At 30.3% G+C, this 12,270-nt stretch overlaps 2 protein-coding genes across 2 annotated transcripts; both read right to left on the bottom strand.

Annotated features, from left to right (window-relative positions):
• Positions 1 to 13: 13 nt before the first annotated feature.
• LOC113383804 lies at positions 14 to 2,918 on the bottom strand (the record flags this gene model as incomplete). Its single annotated transcript, XM_026622054.1, is given in 4 exon segments — positions 14 to 45; positions 121 to 426; positions 1,948 to 2,726; positions 2,801 to 2,918. Coding segments are annotated over 3 exon segments (674 nt in total), but the record flags the coding sequence as incomplete, so codon positions are not given.
• Positions 2,919 to 7,240: 4,322 nt separating this feature from the next.
• LOC113383805 (histidine protein methyltransferase 1 homolog) lies at positions 7,241 to 8,556 on the bottom strand. Its single transcript, XM_026622055.1, is given in 6 exon segments — positions 7,241 to 7,331; positions 7,391 to 7,506; positions 7,762 to 7,960; positions 7,963 to 8,008; positions 8,093 to 8,259; positions 8,322 to 8,556. Coding segments are annotated over 6 exon segments (768 nt in total). The 5' UTR covers positions 8,515 to 8,556; the 3' UTR covers positions 7,241 to 7,284.
• Between the last annotated feature and the right edge of the window lie 3,714 nt (positions 8,557 to 12,270).

The following is a 12,270-nucleotide window of genomic DNA, read 5'->3' on the forward strand; positions in this document are numbered from 1 at the left end:
AAATCGTAGTTCAGGAATATTATTTACTTCAATCCCATGTTTATCCTGCAAACAAAAACAAAAGTAAATATTTATGTGAGGCATGGCGATGAATTATGTGGTATTTGCTGGATTTATCACCTGTTCATCAATAGCGTCGTTCTCATGAAGATGTTCATCTATTTCATTTTTATTATGATCGCGCAAAGAGTAATCCTGTGGATATTCATCATTTTCATTATCAAGAGCTTGATCAATATTTTCCTCATCAGCATTTGACATTGTTTCACACTTTACAGTTTGCAATTGGTCGCAATATGAGTCTTTGCTTTCTTCTCTCTTTTTTTCTACTTGTTGAATATTCATTTGCTGATAGCGCCTATTGACGGTGTTGGGCCATTTTGAGCTTATTTGCAATACTGACGCTATGTTGTGAAAATTTTCGGCCTAGAAAGGCAAATATCAATTGTTCAATAAATTTTCGACAATGAAGTCGTAAATACGCCATAAAAATTAATGTTGAGCTGGTTTGGAATAAGAAAAAAATAGAGCTACATGTTTTTTCTAATGAATGAAAGAAGAGGCATGTTGATGTCAACATTATTATAATACTATACTATAACTAATAACTATATATAGTTGTTTCATATTGTCATATTGTGCAAAGGCAAACGCGATTAAAAGTAATGAAGTAGGGTTTGGAATCACTTTTTAATTCTGAAAATTTCCTAGTCATATTTTTCATGCACGCGGTTTCGGATTTTATATCCACCTCGGCCAGCTTGATACAAAGCAGAAGTGAAATCAAATTTACACTTATAACTAGATTATAGATGGAAAATATGATAACAAATGGAAAAGCCTCTCAGGAGCTTTGCTGCAAATATATCAGATCAGAGTTTGATGAAAACCAAATAAAAATGTCTTCAGACAGAGTATGGCCAAATGGGGTGCATTATAGGTTAAGGTTTCATATCACAACATGTCCTAGATGTATAGTGCTAGAAGATATATATTGAACAGCGACCAGAAAAAATAGGAGATTCAGTTATATTTTTTGAACGCTATCATATCAAGCAACTCAATGCTTTTTGCTTTTTATCAGTGCAACTTTTCCTGCTTATGATGTATTTAATTTTGATTTTGAGAGATTTTTTTAATTAGTTGCAGCAATGCTGTAAACTTCTTCTTAGGGGCCGTTCAAGTATTACGTAAGCACTATAGGGGGGCGGGGGGGGTTGTTGATTTGCTTATTTTGGGTTGACATGGGGGGCAGGGGAGTCTGGATGATGATTACGTCATAGGTAGTATTTTTATTTTTTTTACATTAATTGCAAAATGTTTACGTAAGCATGGGGGTAGGAGGTAAAAGCTTTGCTTACTTTTGCTGACAAGGGGGATGGGGGGGGGTAAATAATTGTAATAAATCTGCTTACGTAATACTTGAACCCTTATTTTCACTTGAAATCATTTAGATCTACATTTGAAAACTGATATCACTGATGGTTGTCTCGAGACGAGAGTTGAACTTCGTGGTTGCAAGATGAAAGGTCTTATCATTAAGCCAGGAGACTAAATAAAGATCAGATGAAGATGACATGGTAAAGGAATATAAATTGGTGATAATGAATAGTAATGGATAGTACTGCCCCAAGACAATATAATAATACTGCCCTAGACAATATAATGGTACTGCCCTAGAGCAGGTTCGTGAGCTGAGTTAAACTCCAACTCGATTCAGGGAAGTGTAAGAGATTTTCCACTGCGTTTGACACCTCAATGAAACCTATTTTTGATCTATACTTTCAAGAGAAAATGAACATCGCTGCTGCCCGATGTCAGGTTGCCAGAGCAAATTGGTGATAAAAAATATAAAGAAGAACAACCATTCGATATGCATAAGAATAGTTTTTCTTATTCAAAACCAGCGTTTTGTTGAAAATTGAAAATGTATATTATTTCACTGACCTGGTTAGAGAATCTATGCCTGAATCCTCTCTGCTCAACTCCTTCCAGGAACTGGAGACTCCTATAGGCGTACCATTTGGATTCCCTGACAATTTTGCCGTTCATCAAGCTATATTTCTTCCTGTTCCATTCTCTTCTAAATTGCGTACGTAAAATATTCATTTTTCTCTCACAGACATATCTTTCGACGCGTAAATTGGACGCGATATCGTCCCAAGCGCGACTTTTGCTCAGGCGATCGCGATAATTTTCGTGTTTTGGGTTCCATAACACAGGATGTGTACGGAATTGAGCAATTAATTCACTCAAACGTTCATTTGTCCAGTACATAGCCATCGTTATAATAATATTCGTTAATATTATATATTACCAAAAATCGGTACACGATGATAATAATTAAGTTTTGTTGTGTGCTAAGTTTTGAACGAGCAATAAAGGAATAGTATCAACATTGCATTTACATTAAAATGCATTTTTCTTTTTTAGACGAAGCAAATTATGAATGTAGTAATGTTTTAAACATAATTGTTTAAAGTTTGAAACTCACACAAATAAGAGCACTGCAATAATGTCTTTCACATCGAGGTAATTCATAAAAAAATATATAATGGTTTATATTTATAAAGTTGTGTTAATTAATATGATGTTTTTCTCAGCGCTGAATAAATTTCAAAAAATAATTTTTGAAATATGCAAATAAGTTTGTTATGTTGCAAACTTCATGGTGTTGCGGTCACCCTAGCAGCCATTGTTTGCACTTGTACAAATGTGGAATGTCACTAAACAGGTTAAAAATAAGTGAATTAACAAGTGAAATGATAAATTAAATATACCAAGCAGGAATATCCTTTACCCCTTTATCCACACACAATATATTTCACTTTTAATTTTCAAACAAACACACAAAATGGCGGCCGCAGTGGTCAAACATTAAACAATTTGCACGTCGGAAAACATAACGCAAACAGCACAAGAAAACGCCAGTGTATACAGCAGCAACTTATATCAAAATATTAACTATTAATGAATGATAAAGTGCGTTTCCAAACACGTTATCAGTTAATGCGTTAAAAATAAATAATGCGCGCATTTTACTACGAAACATGACACACATATATATTGCAAGAGATATATAAACATCGACAAACAAAATTGTTTGTCACTTATAGCACAACACGCTTGCGCACACATGTTGTTTTCGTTGTTTTTCACAAATACATCGCAATCGTATCACAAATTTACGTCAGTTCGTTAGTATTTGTGCACACGAACCGTGTTTCGGGCTTTTTCGTTCATTAACATACATCGATTGAACTTGTCTTATTCCCAGTTCCAAATGTTGTGATTGGACATCGCGATACCATGTCTCCAATAGGAATCGAGTAAACAACAATAGCAACTTTTAACTTCGTTATCAATCGATAATGTTTACGTTTCTTCATTGTCAATAAGTAAATACTCTAGGAATGAATTTTATCCGCGTCTACTACGTTTCATCGCCATGTAGTAAACAAGTGTGGCATGCACGTGTATTGCGTCATTTGGAATAAAACAAAATAAAATGAAAAAACTTGTTAACAATATTTTTATCGAATTTGAATATCTAATAGATATACATACATAGTTGTTTGTTATGATCTCAAATATACTAATTTATACATCTAAGCCCACTATCATTATAACAAAATATAACGTAAATTAAAATAGAGAGAAAACTTATTCTATATTGATCTCATCATATGAATAAGAACGCATTTCATTAATTATCTCAAGCTTTTTAACAGGCATTTATCCAGGCGTTAAAAAGAAAAACTATGAAAAGTAGAGACCATACGTTTCGAGTCCCAGTTTGACTCTCTTTCTAATTGCATAAAACACACGAGCCATTTAAAATAACGTAAACACCACCATGCACATAAGGAACGAATAAGATGGTTAACATTTTTATAAAAAAGTATTATATATTTAATTTAAAAAAATAAACTTAGTGGAGCGCATGGCATCGTGCCTAAAGAAAAGTGTATTTTGAAATATTTTGGAAATTCTGAACTTTTTTTCAAAGCAATCGTACTGCTTTAACTGCATAGAGACGAAGTATCGAAGCGCGTAAGCGCGGCGCCGCCGTCTAACGTATAAGCACGTCTCCTTATCAATACGAATCGAATCCTTTTTTAATTATTCAAAACGGTTGATTGGTGTTTGCGAAATCGTCGACGAAAATTTGTATCCGCACATACCCACACACACATACACACACAAAATAGTTTTTTATTAATTATTACTGAGCTATTCTTCTTACAACTTTCCCATTTATTACAACTAAAAATAATCACATTTCCAAAGTGGTTTTAGATATTGGAATTATTTCAGAGAAATGATTGGTATGTGCTTGTGCATATTTAGCAGTAAAAAGTATTTCTCTATTCCACTCTAAAATTTTTCAAATTTTATATTTTTGAAATATCTTGTTCAGATTCAATTTTTAAAATGTTCAACAAAACAAAAGAAACAACAAAATTATTATTACTTACCTTTCGGTCATAGGTGCGAAATATTTTGACAGCGAGCTGGCATGAATTCTGAAAGAAACAATCATTTATTGATAAATAATGTAATCATAATATATTTATCACGTTATCAGGAAAAATTTATATTAATCACTGCTTTTGATGATATAAATATTTTTTTAACTATTCGATCTGATTGTTTATTCAGTGTGTAGCTTAGTTTTAATTCCTGAGGTTTTTCCTAATTCGAAGTAAAATATTGTAATCGACGAAGTCAAACTTGATGGCTATAAAATGCTTTTTCAAATGTGTATGTTCAAATACTTAGAAACATATTTCTGATCTATATTTGCGAGTGAAAATGGATATCACTATTGCTTATATCAGATTAAAGCAATGCGGAGTTTGAATTTGGTATCTTGTGGTTGCATAGTCTATCTACCACTTGCGCATCGTACGCCCCAACTTCTTCTTGTATTAAATTATTAAGTTTAGTTTTTAATATTAATTAGGAATGATAAGTATCAAAATCATAAAGTTATAATATTTAGCGTAACAGTTAAATCGCATTTATTAAAAAACAATGCGCATTTATAATTATTTTCAGTATTCTGTAATGTGGCCCATAATAAATTTGTATACAGTAATTCTATTAAATCGTACCTCTTGACCTATAAGTTCTGTCATTGATAAAACACTGTATTTAAAGGATATGATGAAAACTGTAACGGATTTTTTTTAAAAACATTTTAACTGTAACTTGAAAATTTAGATGATGGTGAAAATTGTAACTGAAAATTTTGGGGATGTGACATGAAAATGTTTTGAAGTTATTGAAATGTTTGAGATTCTTTTGTTTTTTTTTGCTTATATTTGGGTATATAACCGATAAACGTTAAATAAATCAAAAAGTTAATAAATTCATTTAAGTCTACCTGCTCAAAAAAACTTTTAATCTAATGGCCAGGAAAGTTGTTCTCGTCTCAATATTTTTTACATATGTAAGTATTCATTTGGGGCCAATCTTAGGCTAATCTTATCGTGCCTTAAGGCAAGTTGCTGGAACTTCCCGTGAAATATTCAAGGAATATTAAATGTTTTCAAATAGATTATTATAAATACTTTACAGAAAACTAAATAAACAAAACTTAATCAATCAATTTTAAAATGAAGGACGTTGTCTAATATTGTCTATAAAAATTACATAAACTGAATTGCAAAGTTAAGATTATCCATTTAAAGTATATTAGTGAGCTCTAGAACTTTAGCTAGAAAAAATTCGATTTATTTTCGTTATTCAAAAAAATTTTTTGCCGTGGATCAACCGATTTGAATAGTTTAAAAAACATTCGATTTCTATTAATAGGGAGATGTGCTGATTAGTTTTTGGCAAAGGCAGGACCAGTCGTTACGGAGATATGAAGCAAAGAGTGCAGAAAATGGCAATTGAGGTTTTGAGAGAACGGAGTATTGGATTTCAATGATCCAAAAACCATTCAATTTGTAATGATTGGGAGAAGTGGTGTTTAGTTTTTGACAAAGGTAGGTCTAGCCGTTTTGGAGATACCGAGCTAATTGTGCAAAAAATGGCAGTTTTTGAGAGAACTAAGCATCCAATTTGAATGATTCAAGTAACTTTCTGCTTGTTTTGACCAAATAATTGCTTTTAATGAAATGATATATATTTAAATATAAATTTTTAACATAAAAAATATCTCGCTACCCCAGAATTTTCCTACTCGACCCAAAGTTTAAGAAGCCCTGTTCTAGACACTAAGTTTAAAATGAAGTTGGTATTAGTCATTAAGTTGGTGATTATTACATGTCTAGGGTTGGTGAACATGACTGGTTAAAGTCGGTATTAACAGACAGTCGAGTTGTGACTTAAAATGTTTACAAACATAAAAATTATTCCAGCAACTTATTGAATTAAATGAAACTAATGAAAAAAAGTTATATATTTATGCATAAAGCGCATTATTCATTTACAAACTCTTAACGATCCCTGGTCAATTAATTAATTTTCTAATAACGCGTTAAATATTGTGTCATGACGTTTATGTGATTCCGTTTCGAAGTGCAATATTGTTTTGTTATCTTAAGAAGACCTCTACACTTCAGAAATTACTTATTTACACAATTCTGTTTATAATTCTCGAAAATGAACGCTTTATTGGTAAGTAAACTTGAAAAACTTCGTTGAATGTTTTCTAGGCTTAGGCTCAATACAACAGAAAAGTGCCAAAGATGGCGCCCACATTTTAGGAACTATTTTCACAATTTAATTTATTAAAATATAAACGCTTTATTGAAGAGTGAACTTAAAATGTTTCTTAACTACTAAGAGTTAATATAATAGAAATTGCAATAAATATTCTTAAAATCAGTCCAATGAAAATCCAAAAATTGCTGTATCAACATACCAGGGTGGTTAATTTCCAAATCATTCCAAAACCTTTCATTGATCATACTTCTGCAATCAGTATAATTTGTATTTATACTATATTTTAAATAATTATTCATTTGTGCATTTACATTTTTATAGAGAGAGCAGTTTATATAATAAAATACAGGTAATGACAAATGTTTGGATGGATTATATAGGTATTGAGAAGAGTATTTCTTCAACACATATTAAACTAATTAATCAAACTTTCAGTTTCATTTTATGTTAACTTTTCTTTATGTAATATATTATTTCATAATTATTACAAAATGTATAAACATAATTGCATAAGTATTTTCAAAATCCAGCAAACAAATACATGTCTACTGTTACATTTTTGACGCATGATTTACTTATTAAATGCAACATAAATGTACATTATTCTCATTCATTGTTTCTAAATGTGACTTTCAATATACATCTTCTAATGCCTAAAATAACAGAAGAATTAGAAATATTTTAGTTACTTTTGGATAAAATAAATCCTTACCCTCATTACATTCCCATACACAATCTGGTTGGAATATTTTTTCTCTAGAAATATATTCAATGAATTCTTTTGTACTGCCTCCAACACCAAAGTAATGACTTTTTGCTGATACAAATCTAATTAGAAGATTAAGATTTCAATACTTAACTATTATGTAGAGAAAAATTATTAATTAAGAATAAAGGGCAGTTTAAATTTGAATTATCGCAAAACGAATACTTTAAATTGTTCGTGTCTTTGTAAATTGATTTAACATTTTGATATTCATTCAATAAATTAGTCACATTCTTTATAAAAAGGACTTATAAAATGCAAACTTATCTAAGAATGAATGTATTTTATCTATTTATAATTTTTTTTCAAAAGGATACATTCTACCATTAGCCTTCAAAAGTTGTTTGAAGAGATTATACAGCTTTCCATAGTTGTCAGTATTATAAATTGTTTCTGACGTCATGATGTAATCAAATTTTTGATCTTCTTTGATTTCATTATTGATCAGGAGATCACAAAATGACTTCCAGTCACCACAAAAAAATTTTTGATCACTATTACAATTTGCTTCTCTTTATTTAACACAACATTCGGCATAGTGAGCAGCTTTAGTACCTCGGAGTTCTATTAAGAAAAGATCTATTGATTTCTACTAAACCTCACTCTAAATATAAACAATATAAAATGAATGTAAATCATTTTTTTTACATAGTCCTGAAAATAAACTGTAGCTCCTTCTAACATACAAAATAATCCTACAATGCCTGCTCCACAACCCAAATCCAAGACTTTAGTTTTGCTAAATTTAAATGTTTCTGTATTTTTAGCCAAAAAATTAATTAAATCAAAGGTGCACTCCCATATCTTGAATCCACCTGGAAGAGTAACGAAAGTCAATATAGTAAACAATTATTTTTCAACAACAATTTTAAATTACCCTCATATTTGCCTACCAGCAGATCAGAATGTTTGTTTTCTAATTCATTTAATAATGGATATTCTTCAGTATTTTTTAAATGGAGTAAAGGTGTAACTGCATAATAGTATATATTTAAATTTCCACACGTTATTAAGTTTTCTATTTCGAATAGATCACTTTTATCAAATGATTCAATATCAGATAAGAACATTTCTCGTGATTGTATCCATTCTACTTTTTCCTTATGGTTTACATCATCTGAAATTTAACTTTCATTGTAATGATTGTAAAGGATCGACTAGCATTTATTAATTGGCAAAGTACATAACATATTAAACATATTTGTTGTCATTATATTCATTACAATTTCCGTAGTTAACAGTTGTAACAATATAATTTACAAACACTAAATTTTGTGATACTTTTAAGGTTTTTCAAAAGTTTAGTCCAATTTAGTCTATATGTGAACATACTTTTTCACTTCGTTGAATAAATTATTGCAAACCACAAAAGTGTAATCAGAATGGACTTTTTCTTATAAGTTAATGAAGTGATTTGATATAGTAAATGAATGTTTAAATCATAAATAAATGTGGAACAAATTTTGTGGTAATAATAAGCAAATTGTTAGTATCAGAAGAATGTACAAAATATTACCAAGCCTATATTTGTTGAAGACTGAAATTGCCAAAATAAATTGAATATGTAAACAATCCATAATTTCTGATTGACATTGATAATATGTGAATACAAAAAATAGATGATTGATTTGAATAGCCTTCATTAATTCTATAAATCTACATTGACACCTGATTGTTTGTGATCATCGCCTTCTTGCACAAAGTTGAACTTAAACATCGTATATTATTATATTAAATTTCGAATTTAAATGAATTTCAATCAGCTTAACATAAATATTTTTCATAAAATTTTAAGATACTATCTACCACGAGTCATTTTTCTAACCTACAGTTTCCACATTTTTTGACATACGTCACAACTAATGATGCCGCGGCGCCATATTCAAATAATATGATTTATTGCTTTTATTTATTTTGATTTATTTACTGCTTTCATGTCATGTTATTCCTTAAATTATTAATATTATTTGTTTAAATTTCCATGGATAAGAAACATTTTAATTTATTTTATACCGTAGAAGAAGTTTATATTTTCTTAACTTTTCAAGTCATGCTAAATCGTTTGAGACCAAATTTGGAAAAAGTATGTATGTGTGTATTTGACCAGATTTTTTATCTTTCATAAACGGTTTCTCAAAAATGACTTCACCGACTTCAAAAGTTAAAAGACACGTGATGGACTCACGTTGGTTAGTTTTTCTAGAAGAGCGATGAAACCTGGTGGAACCGTTTCTTTAGAATTAGCAGAAAAGCGCAAAATTTTCGACTATATCTTACCATCATAATATCATCTGGGAATCGTGCTGATTAGTTTTTACTTCGTTATTGATTGTTAAAAAAATTGTTCTCAAATTTGAGGAAAACTTGTATGGTGATAAAGTTCATGGTAGCTAAACTGAATATTTTGGTAAGAACAGTAAGTTAAACAACTTTTAAAAGAATGGGCCTCTTTGGGCCATTATTTGAAGAAGGTTCTCTTTTTAAACTTGATATTGAATGTTTTCTTGACCATTTTCACTCTCTATGGTCCTGTTCTAGAAATAATTAGTTATCCTGTGTTTGAAAAGTAAGCTTATCTGCAATTTTTAACTTCCCGAAAGAGAAGTTTATGTTTTCATCAAAAAATCCGATTCGCTATTATAATTTTATGTTTTCTCGACGTTTCAAGCCATTCTGAATCGAATGAAACCAAATTTCGAAAAAGTATGTGTGTGTGTGTGTGTGAACAGATTTTTTGCCGTAAATCGACGTTTTCTCAAAAACGGCTGGACCGATTTCAAAAATTTAAAAGCCATTCGATGTATTTCGATGAGAACTATTGTTTGTCAGATTTATGCGACGATCGGCCAAGCCGTTTCTTTATAAATCGCAGAAAAGTGAAAAATTTTTCGTCTACGTTTTAGCCTGCAATTCCGAATCGATTTTGAAAATTCAAAAATCGTTTGAAAGATATTGGTTGGGAATCGTGCTGATTAGTTTTTGGTAGAGATCGGCCGGGCCTACGACAAATACTTTACGGTACTACGACAACTGGTTTAGCTTTAAAATTCGTCAAAGTTTGCAAAAATTGGTATCCTTTTTTTAGCATTTGTCAAAATTAGACCTTTGTCGACGTTTGCTCAAAAACGTCTGAACCGATTTCAGAAATTTAAAAGCCATTTGATGTATTTCTATGAGGACTATCGCACTTCTTTTCTTCTTCTCTTTTACTCTTCTTTTATCTATGGACTATCGTTTGTCAGTTTTGTGCGACGATCTGCCAAGCCGTTTCTTTGTAATTTGAAAAAAGAGTGTTAAACTTTTTGTCCACATTTTTAAGCTTATAAGCTCATCCTACCGAACCGATTTTTAAAATCAAAAACTGTTCGAAAGATATTAGTTGGGAATGGTACTGATTAGTTTGAGGTAAAAATCTACCGAGCCGTTTTTTTGTAATAAACTGTTGAAAAAAAAATCTAAGCCAATTTTTATGGATTTTTTTTAGCGATATATACCATGGTCTTATAGAACTTACTAAAATATTACAAACGGCCTTACAAACAAATAGTTTGATTTTAAAAATTCATCAAAGTTTGAGAAAATGAGTAGTTCTTTTGACATTTGTTAAAATTAAAATTAGTTTATTTACTTGGTATAATGATAGAGTACTTGGTCTTGAACATAATAAACCATTAAAGTCCTGAACACTGGTTCAATTATAAAAATTATTGATTTTTGAAAATTTGCTTTTAGAAAATAGTCCTGAGTCAAAGTGTTCGTTCGTTTTCAATTATGTGTAATAATTCACTCGGAATATTCTTAATGACTCATAAATTATTTTATTTTTTATTGATTAAGTCGATTATTTAAACATATGGGGAAGTTCATGTAACTTGCCTAATGGCTAAATACCAAACTAACTAGTTGTATATGAATTCACTTCACTAGTTTTGTTTTAGAAAATTTGACTTCTATTTATCCCACAGATGTTGGTAGTATGAGGTAGAGTGGTAGAGTAACGGTACAATATACGTGGTAATCTTATTTTTGTTGCAATTTTTAAAAACGGACAGTAAATCATCATTTTATACCAGTGTAGAAATGAACAGTGTGATCCAGTTACTGGCTAGCTCAAGGTGTTAATGCTGATTACTTTTACTTTCCTGAGGATTTTGGATTTCATGTGAGTTTTACTTTTATTATTATCACCAGATTTGTAAGCTAACGCATCGACGCTTATGGGATTCGATCCGAGTGCATATGAGTTTGCGAGTCGAACGCTTAACCACTTGGCCACATTGCCGGCGTTTAAATGCAGGATTCTTCAATTTTGTTTTATAGATAACCCTAAGCATTCAGTTGTACAGCTAAATTTAGTTGTGATAAAACACATTTTTCGAAAAGTTGACAATTTCGTGATTATCTTAAGCAAGTTCACACATTAGATGCAGTGAAGAAAAGCTGGCTAGTTTTAAGTAGTAGTAATTCACTAATTTGAATTTACAACTATATTAATGTTAAACTTATTAACTATATTAATGTTAAACTTATTGGAAATGACAACATATTATTACAAATTGATAGTGTATGCTTTCAAAATTAAATTATTTTTATTTTATAATAATATTACGGTTTATTACGGCAACGTGCATATAATTGTGGTTTTACTATTTAATTCGTTTAAACTTTAGAAAGTTTATTGAAAAATTCTATTTGATCAATCTTTTTAGATCCGTAACAACATACGAGCTTTTCACTGATATCCTTTATTTCGGTATACCCTAAATAGAGTAATCATTAAAGAAATTCCCTTTTATAGATACATTGTGATTCTTTTTAATATTTTC

Source organism: Ctenocephalides felis, unplaced genomic scaffold, assembly GCF_003426905.1.
Source record: "Ctenocephalides felis isolate EL2017-DRISC unplaced genomic scaffold, ASM342690v1 CF-g0.4_SCAFFOLD_03570, whole genome shotgun sequence".
NCBI classification, from domain to species: Eukaryota; Metazoa; Arthropoda; class Insecta; order Siphonaptera; family Pulicidae; genus Ctenocephalides; species Ctenocephalides felis.